At 42.2% G+C, this 19037-nt stretch overlaps 1 protein-coding gene across 11 annotated transcripts in view; it reads left to right on the plus strand.

Moving 5' to 3' along the window:
- The window catches only part of DAB1 (DAB adaptor protein 1), a 955902-nt gene that overhangs the window by 898219 nt on the left and 38646 nt on the right, over nucleotides 1-19037 (plus strand). For 6 of the 11 annotated variants that reach the window (XM_075320416.1, XM_075320418.1, XM_075320419.1 and 3 more), the window contains 2 exons: nucleotides 7940-7987; nucleotides 15931-15993. In XM_075320416.1, coding sequence (XP_075176531.1) covers nucleotides 7940-7987; nucleotides 15931-15993 — 111 coding nt within the window. The remainder of the gene's footprint in view (nucleotides 1-7939; nucleotides 7988-15930; nucleotides 15994-19037) is intronic. The other 5 variants (XM_075320424.1, XM_075320422.1, XM_075320423.1 and 2 more) reach the window with 1 other exon arrangement.

Raw genomic sequence — 19037 nt, forward strand, 5'->3', positions numbered from 1 at the left:
CACAGGAGTGATTGCTCTGCCTGACTGCCATACACAGGAGTGCCTGCTCTGCTTGACTGCCGTACACAGGAGTAGCTGCTCTGCCTGACTGCTGTACACAGGTACACAGGAGTGCCTGCTCTGCCTGACTGTCGTACACAGGAGCGCCTGCTCTGCCTGACTGCCGTACACAGGAGTGATTGCTCTGCCTGACTGCCATACACAGGAGTGCCTGCTCTGCCTGACTGCCGTACACAGGAGTGCCTGCTCTGCTTGACTGCCGTACACAGGAGTAGCTGCTCTGCCTGACTGCCGTACACAGGAGTGCCTGATCTGCCTGACTGCCGTACACAGGAGCGCCTGCTCTGCCTGACTGCCGTACACAGGAGCGCCTGCTCTGCCTGACTGCCGTACACAGGAGCGATTGCTCTGCCTGACTGCCATACACAGGAGTGCCTGCTCTGCCTGACTGCCGTACACAGGAGCGCCTGCTCTGCCTGACTGCTGTACACAGGTACACAGGAGTGCCTGCTCTGCCTGACTGCCGTACACAGGAGCGCCTGCTCTGCCTGACTGCCTTACACAGGAGTGATTGCTCTGCCTGACTGCCATACACAGGAGTGCCTGCTCTGGCCGACTGCTGTACACAGGAGTGCCTGCTCTGCCTGACTGCCATACACAGGAGTGACTGCTCTGCCTGACTGCCGTACACAGGAGTGCCTGCTCTGTCTGACTGCCGTACACAGGAGTGACTGCTCTGCCTGACTGCCGTACACAGGAGCGCCTGCTCTGCCTGACTGCCGTACACAGGAGCGCCTGCTCTGCCTGACTGCCTTACACAGGAGTGATTGCTCTGCCTGACTGCCATACACAGGAGTGCCTGCTCTGTCTGACTGTCGTACACAGGAGTACCTGCTCTGGCCGACTGCTGTACACAGGAGTGCCTGCTCTGCCTGACTGCCTTACACAGGAGTGACTGCTCTGCCTGACTTCCTTACACAGGAGTGCCTGCTCTGCCTGACTGCCATACACAGGAGTGCCTGCTCTGCCTGACTGCCATACACAGGAGTGATTGGTCTGCCTGACTGCAATACACAGAAGTGATTGCTCTGCCTGACTGCCATACACAGGAGTGATTGGTCTGCCTGACTGCAATACACAGGAGTGATTGGTCTGCCTGATTGCTTTTACCCAGCTCTTCCCAAATGCCCTGGTGTGGTGGCAATCGGGGTAATATAAGGGGTTAATGACAGCTCACAGCTGCCATCAAGCCCTAGAATAGTAATGGGAAGCATCTATGAGACCCCCATTACTAATCTGTAAGTGAATAGAAATAAACACAAACACTGAGATAATCCTGTATTTAAAATCAAATACAAAATAACCCTGGAGATCTTTGAGCTGATAACGAAGTATCTATCCCTCTATCTATCTATCTATCCATTATCTATCCATCTATCCCTCTATATATCCATCTATCCCTCTATCTATCTATCCATTATCTATCTATCTATCTATCTATCCCTCTATCTATCTATGTATCTATCTATCTATCTATCTATCCCTCTAACTATCATAGCTATCTATCTATCTATCCCTCTATCCATTATCTATCCCTCTATCTATCCCTCTATCTATCCCTCTATCTATCCCTCTATCTATCCCTCTATCTATCCATCTATCTATCTATCTATCTATCTATCCCTCTATCTATCTATCTATCTATCTATCCATCTATCCATCTATCTATCTATCCCTCTATCTATCTATCTATCTATCTATCTATCTATCCATCTATCCATCCCTCTATCTATCTATCCCTCTATCTATCTATCCATCTATCTATCTATCCCTCTATCTATCTATCTATCTATCTATCCATCTATCCATCCCTCTATCTATCTATCCCTCTATCTATCTATCCATCCCTCTATCTATCTATCCCTCTATCTATCTATCTATCTATCTATCTATCCCTCTATCCATTATCTATCTATCTTTTTCTATCTTTTTTTTCTGGATGGATGGATGGATGGATGGATGGATGGGTTGGGGACGGTATAATGGATTTGGTTTTCTCCACCAAATCTCCAGCTCATTTTTAGCCTGTGCTGTTTGGTAGCAGATCAGCGCTGCAGTCAGGATCGTTACGTTACATCCCGGCATTTGTCGCGGCGGTGTCTTAATTAGGTTGTGTTGTACTCGCACAATGTAATCACCGCTGACAACGTTATCTCATGTGTCACATCTGACATTTCCTCCCTGTATCAGCCGGGACAACGCTCTACAGTCTGATCCCGCAGCCTCGCATGTCTCCTCTATCAGTAAATCATCCTCCAGTCACAGCCAGAGCTGCGGTTATCCTCCTGCAGGAACCGCTCTCGCTCACTTGTCCTCCTGCAGGATCCGCTGTCGCTTACACATCCTCCTGCAGGATCCATTCTTGATTACTCGTCCTCCTGCAGGGTCCCCTCTCTCGCTTGCTCGTCCTCATGCAAGATCCCCTCTCTCGTACTCATCCTCCTGCAGGATCCACTCTTGCTTACTTGTCCTCGTGCAGGATCCACTCTAACTTGTCCTCCTGCAGGATCCACTCTTGCTTACTTGTCCTCCTGCAGGATCCACTCTTGCTTACTCATCCTCCTGCAGGGTCCGCTCTTGCTTACTCGTCCTCCTGCAGGATCCACTTTTGCTTATTCATCCTCCTGCAGGATCCACTCTTGCTTACTCGTCTTCCTGAAGGATCCACTCTCTCTCACTTGTCCTCCTGCAGGATCCACTCTTGCTTACTCGTCTTCCTGAAGGATCCACTCTCTCTCACTTGTCCTCCTGCAGGATCCGCTCTTGCTTACTTGTCCTCCAGCAGGATCCGCTCTTGCTTTCTTGTCCTCCTGCAGGATCCGCTTTTGCTTACTTGTCCTCCTGCAGGATCCGCTCTTGCTTTCTTGTCCTCCTGCAGGATCCACTCTTGCTTACTTGTCCTCCTGCAGGATCCGCTCTTGCTTACTTGTCCTCCTGCAGGATCCGCTCTTGCTTTCTTGTCCTCCTGCAGGATCCGTTCTTGCTTACTTGTCCTCCTGCAGGATCCGCTCTTGCTTTCTTGTCCTCCTGCAGGATCCGCTCTTGCTTACTTGTCCTCCTGCAGGATCCGCTCTTGCTTTCTTGTCCTCCTGCAGGATCCGCTCTTGCTTACTTGTCCTCCTGCAGGATCCGCTCTTGCTTTCTTGTCCTCCTGCAGGATCCGCTCTTGCTTACTTGTCCTCCTGCAGGATCTGCTCTTGCTTACTTGTCCTCCTGCAGGATCCGCTCTTGCTTTCTTGTCCTCCTGCAGGATCCGCTCTTGCTTACTTGTCCTCCTGCAGGATCCGCTCTTGCTTTCTTGTCCTCCTGCAGGATCCGCTCTTGCTTACTCGTCTTCCTGCAGGATCCGCTCTTGCTTACTCGTCTTTCTGCTGGATCCACCCTTGCTTACTCGTCTTCCTGCAGGATCCACTCTTGCTTACTTGTCTTTCTGCAGCATCCACTCTTGCTTACTCGTCTTCCTGCTGGATCCACTCTCTCTCACTTGTCCTCCTGCAGGATCCGTTCTTGCTTACTTGTCCTCCTGTACATTGTCTTGTGCAGGGTGCACCCAATGATGCCATAACACCTCAGGAGTCAGGACTGTCCATGCAGCTTTGGATGTGATTGGAGTATACGATGTGATGTAAACCTGATGGAGACCTTTATAGCATACTCACAGGATATAACCTAAACCTAAAGGGCCAGCAATCCTCAGCGGAGTTACAAAGCACAACCTATGGCTGACACCAGAGAGCAATACAACGTACATGCATAAATAGGAAACACTGAGCCCCTGGACTACAATCTCCATTAGTCCACCCTGCCTGTGTTATAGAGGCGCCGTCCCTTTAAGTCGTCCCTGCTTCGTTTCGCTGATCGCACCCACCAGGCGCTCCTATATCTTTATGGCACAAAATAATGAAATTGAGAAGTAATAAGTTTCTGTCCACGAGCGCTAATATCCCGCGCTGTAACCTGTATCCGATCCCAATATCATATAATGAGGACCCAAATCACCGCCCCGCACCCCAAAATATACAGCACGGAGCAGGGTGACCCCCAATATCCACACTGTGCGATACTGTCTAATGAGCCATGCATCTAACCTATCGTGTGCTGAGCTACGTATCTAATCACATTGTGTGATACAGTTTGGGGACTTGTGTGGGAGTTGTAATGGTGTCATATGTGATACTGTCTGAACCAGTGCATCTAATGCTATTATGTGTACCCCTGTCTGCTGAGCCGAGGTATCTAATCCTGTCATATGTGATACTTGTCTGTGGAGCTGCTGTATCTAAGCCTCTCTTGTGTGATACTGTCTGCTGTATGTAATCCTATCCAGTGTGATACTGTCTGCTGAGCTGCTGTATGTAATCCTATCCAGTGTGATACTGTCTGCTGAGCTGCTGTATCTAAGCCTCTCTTGTGTGATACTGTCTGCTGAGCTGCAGTATCTAATTTTATCATGTGTGATACTGTCTGCTGAGCTGCTGTATGTAAGCCTCTCGTGTGATACTGTCTGATGAGTGTCTGTATCTAAGCCTCTCATGTGATACTGTCTGTTGAACTGAAGTAACTACTCTTATCATGTGTAACACTGTCTGCTGAGCCGCTGTATCTAAGCCTCACACGTGTGGTACTGTTTGCTTAGTTGTAGTATATAATCTTATCTTGTGTGCTACTGTCTGCTGAGCCGCTGTATCTAATCTTATCATGTGTGATATGGTCTGCTGAGATGCCGTATCTAAACCTCTCATGCGTGATACTGTCTGCTGAGCCGCTGTATCTAATCTTATCATGTGTGATATGGTCTGCTGAGATGCTGTATCTAAACCTCTCATGCGTGATACTGTCTGCTGAGCCGCTGTTTCTAATCTTATCATGTGTGATACTGTCTGCTGAGCTGCTGTATCTAATCTCATTATGTTTGGTACTGTCTGCTGAGCCGCTGTATCTAAGCCTCTCGTATGATACTGTCTGCTTAGCCGCTGTATCTAATCTCATCATGTGTGGTACTGTCTTCTGAGCTGTGTATCTAAGCCTCTGGTGTGATGCACAGGATCTGTTCTCGCCTCTTCCGCCGCTCATCCGTTATTCGTGGTGGATACCTTTCTCTCCCGCCGCTCGTTAGTAAATATCATCACTTTTTGGACAATATAAATGAGAGTCCCGTGGCCTTCCCCCCTGTATCGTGCGGAGCGCAGTTCTGGCCTTTTCAGCAGGCAGGCGGAGCGCGAGGTTATCCGCACGCCATGGATCATCTCTAAGCTGTGACGATCGCGGTGACAGAACCTTGAGCTGATACATTCCATATATTAGTGTGACGGGCACAAAACACTTAAAGGGACAGTAACCCTAATAACCTACCTTCTGCTGGTAAATACAGTCTATTGCTCCCTGTTATCAGCCACATCCACAGAGCTGCCTTAGACCTTTTATATATCCATATGTGACTGATATCAGGTGCTTTTCTTATAACGCTCCGGCATTATTACACATAGGCTGCTATATGGCCTCAGAAGGATTTTTATTTGTTTTATACAAGAATAAAATAATAATGATTTTTACTTTGTGTCTATTTAGTCATTTTTATTGCTGACGGTTTCCACTCTTAAAGAAAAAGTAGAAAAAAGACCGGAAAAATTTACCAAAAATATATTTAGTTTGAATATGAACATTCCCTTTAAGGCTTGATATCCAATATTTATATTTGGTCAACACGGCTGCAACAGCTATAGAGAAACCTCTGCCTCTTCTCAGGGTCACACTAAATCTGTCAGCAGGTTTTTGCTGTGTAATTGGAGAGCAGCCTGGAGTAGGGGCTGAGACACTGATTTCAGAGATGTGTCACTTATTAGGCTGGGTGCTGTTGCTTTAATACAGTGAGTGTTTTATCACTGCCAGACTAGTTGCTGTGTGACTCCTGGTCCAACCACGCTCCCAGCACTGATTGGCAGCTTTTTGTATGCACAGTATATTGCCAGAGGGCTGCTAATCAGTGGTGTGGGCAGATTTCTGCGATCTGCTACATGATACATCTAAAAACCCTGGTTCTATAACAAAAGCTACACCCAGTAAACTAAATGATACCTCACTGGAATCAGGGTCTTTTATATTATACTGACATTTCTTCGGAATATAATAAAGGGTGTAGCTAAGGATCAGTACAGGATAAGTAATGTAATGTATGTACACAGTGACTGCACCAGCAGAATAGTAAGTGCAGCTCTGGAGTATGATACAGGATGTAACTCAGGATCAGAACAGGATCAGTAATGTAATGTATGTACACAGTGACTGCACCAGCAGAATAGTGAGTGCAGCTCTGGAGTATAATACATGTAACTAAGGAGCAATACAGGATCAGTAATGTATGTACAAAGTGACTGCACCAGCAGAATAGTGAGCACAGCTCTAGGGTATAATACATGATATAAGTCAGGATCAGTACAGGATAAGTAATGTAATGTATGTACACAGTGACTGCACCAGCAGAATAGTGAGGGCAGCTCTGGAGTATAATACAGGAGGTAACTTAGGATCAGTACAGGATCAGTAATGTATGTACACAGTGACTGCACCAGCAGAATAGTGAGTGCAGCTCTGGAGTATAATACAGGAGGTAACTCAGGATCAGTACGGGATAAGTAATGTAATGTATGTACACAGTGACTCGACCAGCAGAATAGTGAGTGCAGCTCTGGAGAATAATACAGGAGGTAACTCAGGATCAGTACAGGATAAGTAATGTAATGTATGTACACAGTGACTGCACCAGCAGAATAGTGAGTGCAGCTCTGGAGTATAATACAGGAGGTAACTCAGGAACAGTACAGGATCAGTAATATAATGTATGTACACAGTGACTCCACCAGCAGAATAGTGAGTGCAGCTCTGGAGTACAATACAGGATGTAACTCAGGATCAGTACGGGATAAGTAATATAATATATGTACACAGTGACTGCTCCAGCAGAATAGTGAGTGCAGCTCTGGAGTATAATACATGATGTAAGTCAGGATCAGTGCAGGATAAGTAATGTATGTACACAGTGACTGCTCCAGCAGAATAGTGAGTGCAGCTCTGGAGTATAATACAGGAGGTAACTCAGGATCAGTACAGGATCAGTAATGTAATGTATGTACACAGTGACTGCACCAGCAGAATAGTGAGTGCAGCTCTGGAGTATAATACAGGAGGTAACTCAGGATCAGTACGGGATAAGTAATGTAATGTATGTACACAGTGACTGCTCCAGCAGAATAGTGAGTGCAGCTCTGGAGTATAATACAGGATGTAACTCAGGATCAGTACAGAATAAGTAATGTAATGTATGTACACAGTGACTGCACCAGCAGAATAGTGAGTGCAGCTCTGGAGTATAATACAAAGGGGAAACTCAGGATCAGTACAGGATCAGTAATGTAAGGTATATACAGTTACCTCTCTGTTTTGATTATATATATATATATATATATATACAGTATATACTATAGAATGTAATTGTACATACTCTAGAATGTTGCTTTGCGGTGCACATGTCCTTTAATTTCCGAGCCCATTCACGGTTGCAGGTTCTGACAGTACACATGTCCTTTCTGTGTGTGCAGTGATTGTACTGTGTGTAGTTGTGGATCCGTCTTGTAATCATTGAGTGCATTTAGTGATGACCTTTGAGGATGTGACGTGGGTCCTGGTTCCCGGGCGGTTCCTTGTCACCCTCTTCACACTGAGCCTCTTCTATGATAAATCGAGCCCATTACCTTTCATTAGCATTACCATTCCTGCGGTGTCGGCTCCTCGCCCCGTCCTATGATGCATCTTCTTCATATCCGTCATTACTCTGCGTTGTGTCGCTCATTTCACTCTCATCCATCATTCTTTGCTGTTACAGAACGGAGACTTAATTTGTTTTGATGAAAATCCTTCTGATGTCATCGAGGTAAGATGGGAGCGAGGGATCGCTGCTACAAGAACGTGATTCCAATGAGATTCTGTAATTACCAATATTAGAATCACAAATGATGATTAGGATCAATGATCAGATCCGTACAGATCACCAATAATCTCCAAAATCATTCATAATCAGAGACTATGGGGAAAAGAAACGTCATGATGTTTCCAAACGTCACAGTGCACGTAGAAAAGTTCTGTGTTTCCGTTCTATAACATTGGGGTCCGCACATTCCCCAATTTATATCATAAGGGTCATTGTCAGACATTATATACAGTGTGTCCACCCATATCCTGTCCACCACCATTAACTTGAGAACGGCGGCAGCTATAGGCATAGAAGTGGTGTCTAGGTATAGTAAAGTAGCCATGCGCTACACAATGAAACCACCTATAGCGCCACCTGGTGGAAAACAACGGAGTTAGCATTTTTATCTCGAAAACGGAACGAGATAGAGGAAAAAAGTGAATGAAAACATTGTAGGGCATCATCAATTCAATTCGAATCGACACCTTGCATACAGAAATGCTAGGATATGAAACCCATGACCCCCCCAAAAACATTGAATGCTGGTCACGCATATGGCGCTCATTTAACTTTGATGCTCTTGGTGGCCCCCGTCAGCTGCAATGCACATCTGGACTCTGCACAGCATACTGTATCTTGCTGCACGTTGTGCAATATGGTAGGTGACACGTTTGCACAAGCATCTGTGATACGTCGTCGTAGGTCCTGCAATGTTGGTGGAGGGGTTGCATACACCTGCTGTTTGATGTGATCTCACAGAAAGAAGTCCAATGGGGTCAGGTCAGGTGAGCGTGGAGGCCACTCCACGCAGCCACCATACCCAATGACCTGTAGGAAGGTCTCCATGAGGTATCGCTTCACGTCCGCAGCCTTGTGAGTTTTACAAGTTCTAATCATAGCATTTCTGTATGCAAGGTGTCGATTCGTATTGAATTGATGATGCCCTACAACTTTGTAATTCACTTTTTTTCTCTATCTCGTTCCGTTTTCGAGATAAAAATGCTAACTCCGTTGTTTTCCACCAGGTGGCGCTATAGGTGGTTTCATTACGTAGGACATGGCTACTTTACTATACCTAGACACCACTTCTATGTATATAGCTGCCGCCGTTCTCAAGTTAATGGCGGTGGACAGGATATGGGCGGACACACTGTATATAGATCCATTGTGTGTAAACTTTATCATTGAGTAAAAAAAAATTCTAGAATTTTTTTTAAGAGACTTTAAAAAAAAAAAAAAAAGCGTCATCAGAAAATCACCTATTGTATCAATCAGTTTTTTGTTGTTAAATGTATATTTTTTTTTCCTACATCAGAATCTGTATTAAAAATAAAAAATAGAAATCTTTTCATGATGGCAACGGGACAATTTTAAACTTTTATCTCCCTGGGTTTTTTTTTTCTTCAGAAAATCTACAGCTATATTAGCAGCATTTTGTATTGAAGGCATCTAATGAGTGTGTGCAAAAGCAGAGACAGCAGTGCAAACTGTGACATTGCTCATTGTGATTGGTGGATCCTGTGTCATCCCCTGTGTATAGAAAGGTTATCAGTCATTGTAATCCTGACTCTGATGATAATGAGTCTGCTGAAAATGCTTCATTTAAGGAGAGGAAGTTTGCATTTAAATAAGCCCCAGTTCCAGTGGAAAAATTGCAATATTACAACATTGCTCATTGTGATTGGTGGCTCTGGTGTTATCAGCTGTGTAAAGAAGTGTTATTAATCACTGTAATTATGCCTCTGATGATAATGAGTCAGCTGAAAATGTGAAAATGCTTCCTGAAAGGAGAGAAAGTTTAAATTTAAAAGAGCCCCAGTTCCAGTGGAAAAATTGCAGGATTACAAAATTGCTCATTGTGATTAGTGTATTCTGTGTTATCAGTGATAGTATTCCTGCCTCTGATGATAATAAGCCCCCCCCCCCTTCTAGTGGAAAAATGGCAAGACTACAACATAGCTCATTGTGATTGCTGGCTCCTGTGTTATCACCTGTGTATAGAAAGGTTATCAGTCATTGTAATCTTGACTCTGATGATGATGAGTCTGCTGAAAATTATTTTCCTGAAAGGAGAAAAAGTTTAAGTTTAAATAGCCCCAGTTCCAGTGGAACAATTGCAGGATTACAATATTGCTCATTGTGATTAGTGGATCCTGTGTTGTCAGCTATGTATAGAAAGGTTATCAGTCATAGTAACCCTGTCTCTGATGATAACTCCCCCATTCCAGTGGAAAAATTGCAAGATTACAACATAGCCTATTGTGATTGCTGGATCTGGTGTTATCAGCTGTGTATACAGGGGTTATCAGTCATTGAAATCTTGCCTCTGATGACAATGAGTCTCCTGAAAATGCTTCCTGAAATGAGAAAAAGTTTGAATTTAAAAGAACACCAGTTTTAGTGGGAAAAATTGCAAGATTACACAATTTGTCATTGGTTGGTGGATCCAGTGTTATCAGCTGTGTATAGAAGGGTTATCAGTCATTGTAATCCTGACTCTGATGATAACAAATCCGCTGAAAATGCTTCCTGAAAGGAAAGGAAGTTTGCATTTAAAAGAGCCCCAGTTCTAGTGGAAAAATTGCTCATTGTGATTGGTGGATCCTGTGTTATCAGCTGTGTAGAGAAGTGTTATTAGTCATTGTAATTATGCCTCTGATGATAACGAGTCTGCTGAAAATGCTTCCTGAAAAGAGAGGAAACTTGAGTTTAAAAGAGCCCCAGTTCCAGTGAAAAATTGCAAGATTACTAATTTTGTTGGTTTCTTTTTTAAAGATCATGATATTAAAACAAAGGCAAAAAAATGTTTAAAAATATATGAAAAATAGGTCATTTTCTGTAATGTCTGTAAGGAGACTGGGAGACCCCCGAGATCTGCTGTACATGTTATATGATGTCTGCAATTATCCGTCTGTGTAATATGGATCAGCTGGGTCTCTTTAGGGAGTGTTTTTCTCTTTCCTCCTCTTGGGGGAAAAGGGGCACAGACCCCGCACTTCCACATTCTCTCAGAGAAAGGGATACAGACCCCGCACTTCCACATTCTCTCAGAGAAAGGGATACAGACCCCGCACTTCCACATTCTCTCAGAGAAAAGGGACACAGACCCCGCACTTCCACATTCTCTCAGAGAAAAGGGATACAGACCCCGCACTTCCACATTCTCTCAGGATGATTATATTTGAGCACTGTAGGAAAGTTTTTAAAACTTTTTTTATTACTGCTTTTCTGTAATGTCGTATACGTTTATCATTGTTACATTTCCACATTTCAGCAGATTTTCCCAGCGAGTCCCTTCCATTCTTTCAGAATATTTAGAAAGCTTCCCCAAACAACAAAGGCTTGAAAGCTTCTAGTATATTCATAGTTGTCATAGGGACCGAGGAGCCCCCTCATCTGCGGCACCCTCAGTAACGGCCCCCTTGGCTGGCACCCAGTTCCTTGATATCCAGCATAATACCCATCTTTTTGGAATGCTTTGGCTGATTGTTCCCTGCAGTTGCTCCTCTGCAGAGCCTTTTCTCTGCACTTTTCTTCCGCCGTTTCTCTTCTTCTTTTCTTTGATTAGATTTTGCTGGTTGCTTCTCAATTAGCTATAGAAGCGCAGAGCGAGCGAAGCCGGGAGATCGTCCTCCTCTGGACCCGTTCCCAGTCCTCCTTTCCCCGGCTCCGCCGGTGACATTATAAATGTTTAGCTTTTCATGTTTTATTTTAAGGATTTCTTAAGTAGAACATTCTAAATAAGCCATGGAGCTTAAAAAGAGGTCAAGTGTGCAGTAAATTATTAATTCAGAGACCCTCCTTACTGGTAACAAACAATCTCCCCATGCGGATGACTGCTCCATAGCATCGCACTGCAGTAAAGTACACTATGAGCCTCACACCACTGGCCCCGGAACACTGATGTAATGCAGTCAGACAAGGGGACGGCTTTGCTGGAGAGGGGGCACGGTTTAGGGGAAATTTGGCACAACTTATTTACGCTGACTCTATTTAAGCTGATATTAAAAGAAAATCTGCCCCATTGTGTTAAATTAGAGCAAATAATTAAAAAGAGTTGCTTGAGATTAAAAAAAAATAGCAGATACTTGTTATTTGCCAAAAGTTTTGCATGCATCTTCCCTTTAGACAGGGGTCTCCAGTTGCACATTTTGAGCTGATATATTTCATAATATATCAGTAAAGCGCTCAGAGCTTCCTCCTACTGATACACAGCAGAAAATCCTCTGAATAGATATTAAAATTCTGACTACCAGCAACCACCACTAGGGGGAGCTTAGAAGCACATAAAAGATGCTGTGCGCCCCTCTGCTCCCCCTGGTGGTGGCTGCATTAAGACTACAGTTGTAAAGTTGTTGAATCAATTTATAGGCCCTGTCTCCTGTGTGTGTATGTGTGCAAGGTATAGAATTATATATATATATTAGCGTTTATGTGTGTATATATATATATATATATATGTGTGTGTGTGTGTGTGTGTGTATATATGTATATATATATATATATATATATATATATATATATATATATATATATACTGCTCTAAAATATAAAGGGAACAAAATGTATTTTAGGCTTACCTTTATTTTTTTGAGCAGTGTATATATACAGTCATATGAAAAAGTTTGGGCACCCCTATTAATGTTAACCTTTTTTCTTTATAACAATTTGGGTTTTTGCTATTTCAGTTTCATATATCTAATAACTGATGGACTGAGTAATATTTCTGGATTGAAATGAGGTTTATTGTACTAACAGAAAATGTGCAATCTGCATTTAAACAAAATTTGACCGGTGCAAAAGTATGGGCACCCTTATGAATTTCTTGATTTGAACACTCCTAACTACTTTTTACTGACTTACTAAAGCACTAAATTGGTTTTGTAACCTCATTGAGCTTTGAACTTCATAGGCAGGTGTATGCAATCATGAGAAAAGGTATTTAAGGTGGCCACTTGCAAGTTGTTCTCCTGTTTGAATCTCCTATGAAGAGTGGCATCATGGGCTCCTCAAAACAGCTCTCAAATGATCTGAAAACAAAGATTATTCAACATAGTTGTTCAGGGGAAGGTACAAAAAATTGTCTCAGAGATTTAAACTGTCAGTTTCCACTGTGAGGAACATAGTAAGGAAATGGAAGAACACAGGTACAGTTCTTGTTACGCCCAGAAGTGGCAGGCCAAGAAAAATATCAGAAAGGCAGAGAAGAAGAATGGTGAGAACAGACAAGGACAATCCACAGACCACCTCCAAAGACCTGCAGCATCATCTTGCTGCAGATGGTGTCAATGTGCATCGGTCAACAATACAGCGCACGTTGCACAAGGAGAAGCTGTATGGGAGAGTGATGCGAGAGAAGCCGTTTCTGCAAGCACGCCACAAACAGAGTCGCCTGAGGCATGCAAAAGCACATTTGGACAAGCCAGTTACATTTTGGAAGAAGGTCCTGTGGACTGATGAAACAAAGATTGAGTTGTTTGGTCATACAAAAAGGCGTTATGCATGGAGGCAAAAAACACGGCATTCCAAGAAAAGCACTTGCTACCCACAGTAAAATTTGGTGGAGGTTCCATCATGCTTTGGGGCTGTGTGGCCAATGCCGGCACCGGGAATCTTGTTAAAGTTGAGGGTCGCATGGATTCAACTCAGTATCAGCAGATTCTTGCCAATAATGTGCAAGAATCAATGACGAAGTTGAAGTTACGCAGGGGATGGATATTTCAGCAAGACAATGATCCAAAACACCGCTCCAAATCTACTCAGGCATTCATGCAGAGGAACAATTACAATGTTCTGGAATGGCCATCCCAGTCCCCAGACCTGAATATCATTGAACATCTGTGGGATGATTTGAAGCGGCTGTCCATGCTCGGCGACCATCAAACTTAACTGAATTGGAATTGTTTTGTAAACAGGAATGGTCAAATATACCTTCATCCAGGATCCAGGAACTCGTTAAAAGCTACAGGAAGCGACTAGAGGCGGTGATTTCTGCAAAAGGAGGATCTACAAAATATTAATGTCACTTTTATGTTGAGGTGCCCATACTTTTGCACCGGTCAAATTTTGTTTAAATGCGGATTGCACATTTTCTGTTAGTTCAATAAACCTCATTTCAATCCAGAAATATTACTCAGTCCATCAGTTATTAGATATATGAAGCTGAAATAGCAAAAACCCAAATTGTTATAAAGAAAAAAGGTTAACATTAATAGGGGTGCCCAAACTTTTTCATATGACTGTATATATATATACATACATATATATAAAAAATGTGTGTGTATACGTGTATATATAATATAATATTTTTTTTTTTTATTTATTTCTTTTTTTTAAGGTGAGGAAGGAGTTAAAATCTTCAAACCTTCCAAAACCCATTATTAGGGTGTGAGACTTCACTTTTGGCCAGAATCACACTTGCGAGTGCCTCGCGTGTAACTCGCGTGAGTCTCTCATGGTATAACCCGGCTTGGCCGCACACTCTCCTGACAGGAGTGGGTCGGTTGCATGTATCTCTATGCAGCTCAGACGCTCCTGTATGCAGAGTGTGCGGCCATGCCGGGTGATTCAATGAGAGACTCACGCGAGTTACACACGAGGCACTCGCAAGTTTGACTCCAGCCTTTGTAACAGACTTGCTCAGAAAATGAGGCTTAGCTGGGTGGATGCTGGGAGTGTCTCTACTTATGCATTAGCAGTTATGTCTTCTGCTATTTGCTATTCTGTAAAGAACGTCTAAATGTATGCATTGTATGCCTATATTTCTCAGCACTATAAAAGAGATGGTGCTCATTAAAATTTTAGAGAGCTTTGGAAATCACATGCCTGTGTATTTCTTCAATTCTCACCGGCGCCGTACAATGAATCCCAGAAACTTTAAATTAAAGCTAAAATTACTTTAACCATATATATGGTTGAAGTAATTCTCACTTCAATTAAAAGTTTCTGGGTTTCATTCTACAATGGTGGTGAGAATTAGAGAAATACACAGGCATGTGATTTCCCACTTCAATATATATATATATATGCCATAATTTGTGAAAAACATCTAGAATACCATGAAAATCTCGAAAAAAAATAGTTGGGGTAAAAAGGGAAAGCTAAAAGGGAGATTTTTCAAGAGTTCTGCACTTGTTTTATAGTTTTGTGTGGATTGATGTGTGCATTGAACAGGTTTTACAGAACCAGTCCCAACTACCCATAATACAGGAAGGAGATCCTATCTTGTGCTAGCTGGGGGGGGGGGGGTCTTAAAACATGCACCCCTCGCCCATCCAACACTGATGGCCTACCATATGGTTAAAGACTTGTTGTTGTTTTTACCTTTATTTATCCTTGGTGTCCTAAATGAAATTTGAATATAAAAATCAAAAATTTTATATAAAAAAAATGAATAATTTTGCATAAATTGTTAAAATATGTAATCGGTTAATTCTTTTTTTAAGATTTTTTTTTGTGATTGCTTTTCCTCTCCAGATTGCTTTTAAAGGAAAACTCCATTAAAAAAATGACTTGTGGCTCATTCAGCTGGTCGGGGGAGGTACATGTGGTCATGTGACAAAAGCCCCGCCCATGCTTAGCAAAAATGCAAAAAAAATGCATTCTGGGAGTCAAAAATTGTGAATTTACTTATTTAATTTTAAAATGATCAAGTCAAAACTTGAATGATGTTCCCAGGGGCGGGAAATGGGGTCAGCCATGTAAAATCATACCAAATAATCCGCCTGAAGGAGAAATAAAAGGGAAAAAAGGAAAAATTAAATAAAGTGATACAATGGTGGCGTTTTCCTTTAAATGATTATATTTGTGATTCTGATGATTGACCGTGTGATAACGACACAGTATTGTGCCCATAAGAAATCAGTAATGTTTTCTTTCTCTTACCCCTTTTTGTTTCCTCTTAGGCTGTGACACAATTAGCACTTTTTGGGGATATGTCTACTCCACCCGACGTAACGTCTCCCTCTGTAAGTACGGCTTTAGTTTTTGTCTCGTTTTTAGGGATCTGATCTCACAGACATAGAGAATGCAGCCTTGCTATGATGTTAAAATCGAGTGTACAATGCATTGCAAAAGTATTCAACCCCCTGAAAAAATACAATTCCATCCTAACAGGGAAGTATGAGGATGACTGGATCATTTAATAGGGAGGTTTTTCATCACTGGAGGATGAGTGTTAAAATAAAAAGATGATGTATGGTGCTAAATACATAGGTGAACGAACTACAATTTAAAGGGAATGTGTTATATTGTTTAAATTTGATATTTTGTGTTAAATTTATATGAAAAAATGTTTTTTTTTCATATCACAACGTATATATAAGGAATCTTGCAATTTTCACTATCCTTTCTGGAAGAGTTTTCAGCAGTCTCATTATCATTAAAGTCAGAATTACAATCACAGGTAACACATCTATATATAGCTAACACAGGATCCACCAATCATGATATACAATGTCACGCCTGACCCTTTCTCCACAATGATCCCTGCACACGCACTTTAGACGCTTCAATTCATAAGAAAGGGTCAGAGTCTGATCATTGCAGTTAATGATCGTGTGCATTTCCTGAACGGACAGGAAGTTAGAATCTAGAAGAGCCCCAGTGGCCGATGTGAGAATTGCATGATATGGAAAAGAACATTACATAAAGTATTCTATATATTCAGTAAGAAACCTGATTTAAGCAGTGTTTTCGACGACCCTTTCCTTGCATATTTATTTATTTGAGAGACCTCTTACAAAGGATTGTCCCAATCTAATTAGTATTAGCCAGTCCCCCAGTGACACAATACCAGTCCTGTTCCCAGTTATCATCTATGAGAAAATGTAGCTACAAGTTTTCAATTCCAGTGCAGCGCCACCACAGGAGAACTAATGCATTGCACATTACTTATTGAAATCTTTGGTAAAATCACGGACACGATGAGTTCTTCAGAGCCACTTTTTGTATTTGTTTTCTATTTTGGCTAAGAAATCCTTCATTTTTTTCCTAGTTAGTGATCATCCTGTCTTTTAATCTCAATATTTGGAGATTTTTGCAAATAAAGGCAATCCATCAGCAGGATATTGCCATGGAATCTGAGTGCAGCATGATACAGGGGCAGAGACCCTGATTCCAGTGATGTGTCACGTAATTGCCTACTTCCTGGGGTTTTGATAAAATCCCAGTTTTAGCTGCTGCAGATCTAGCAGTTCGTTGAATGCTGAGCCTGTATAACCCCACCTGTTGTGAATGTTGTCTGTGTGGGTGCTGTTTTGGAGCTCCCTCTGGTGGCCAGGAATGATAGTGAAGCTTGAGTCTGAGTCTGTGACTCAGACAGGTGTTGGCGTTAATTGGAAATTAAGGAAGTCCTATTGCAGACAAGCCTGGTGTATATATGAGAGCACTTTTTGCGTCGCTGGTGCCGGTTATAATTGTATTTTCCTCAGTCTCTGAACCTGGCTTGGCGTTCTGTCCTTCCATGTTTTCCTGTGCAAGACTTCTGCAGATAAGTTTGCAAGATTCTGCTTTGCTTCCTGGTTTACACCTTAGGGTGTTTTGTTTTTCTTTTGCTTGGAATCTGTTTTCTTGCAGGTGAAGATTTGCTTTTCTAGTTTTGTGAGCATGGGGGTTCCCCCTTTGCTAGCTCTTCTGCAAGAAAAGGGACATTCTCCTTGTCAAACTTGATTATTTGCACTTTTGTATTTTTGTGTTCTTTTTGGTATTTGTCTCTTCCATTTTTTACAGTTTACAGGAGTATCTGATATAGTGGGGGTGAGGTCGTATGACCCCCAGGGTCATTTTTTTTGGAGATTGGTATTTTTCTGCAGGGTTTTTGTACTGACCGCAATCAGTTTCCTTTCCTTTTCTTTGTATCTAGTTAGTTGGGCCTCGTCTTTGCTAAATCTATTTTTCCTATCTGTGTATCGTGTTTTCCTACATCACCGTAATCTCTATATGTCGGGGGCTGGCTATTCCTTTAGGGACTGCTCTGAGGCAAGGTAGATTTCCTCATTTCTATCTGTGAGGTGTAGCTAGTTTCTCCGGCTGTGACGTGGCATCTAGGTGTTTAGGAACTGTTTGTGGTCTGATAGTTAGAGGATTGTGGTCAGCTCAGGTTCCATCTACTCTTGTTTTTCTTGTTGTTTTTCTACTAATGGGAGTTTTTTGTAATCTTTGACAGTTACCGGATCATAACACCCACCCACACAACTGATTAGCAGCTTCTTGTACACTGTGCAAAGGCAGAAAGTTGCCAATTGGTGATGGCTTGGGGTTATACAAAGCTCAGGACTACATGGCAGCAAGTTTACTAGTCATCTTCCTGCTGATTAAACACTGATTTTATCAAAACTACAGCATACTAAGTGAAACACCGCTGGAATTAGGATCTCTGCCCTTACATTATGCTGCTCACAAATCGTGGCAGCTTCCATTTAGCAAGTCTTTCTGGTTTTATCTAAAATACATATAACAACAGCAGTATTTATGAAAAATTGCTCCAGCTTTCCACTATATCAAGGTTCCAGTTTATCGTTTGCATTTTTTTAAAGAATTTTTTCTTTTGTGTCTCGGGATTTTTATTGCCTTTTTCTTGGCCAAATTTCTTCAAATGGTGCAATCTGCTTGCGCAATTTTGTGCAAGATCAAGATGCCCCCTTTTTTTCTACTTTAACCGTTTTTGTGCCTTTTTAAAACCTAAGTTTTGAGCTGCGCAAAAATAAATTTAGACAAGATTTTGTTTCCGATTCATCATTGACTTTGCGCTTTTTTTTCTGGACTAAAAGTGAGCTTTATGTTTGTAAACTTTGCTTAGTTTCATCTGTATTTTGGATTGGTTTTGTTTGGTTTTGCACCGCTGCAGTTTTCCTCATTCAGATATTTTTGCATCATTCAATATTTGTAACTTTTTTTTTTAATATTGCAACATTTGTTTTCAATTGTATCTAATCAGTCTAATTGTATTTGGGCGCAGTTGATGGATACATTGTAGCATTTTAAAGGACCATGTAACTTTTTAGTCTAAAAA

The sequence above is a fragment of the Anomaloglossus baeobatrachus genome, chromosome 8 (assembly GCF_048569485.1).
Source record: "Anomaloglossus baeobatrachus isolate aAnoBae1 chromosome 8, aAnoBae1.hap1, whole genome shotgun sequence".
Classification (NCBI taxonomy): domain Eukaryota; kingdom Metazoa; phylum Chordata; class Amphibia; order Anura; family Aromobatidae; genus Anomaloglossus; species Anomaloglossus baeobatrachus.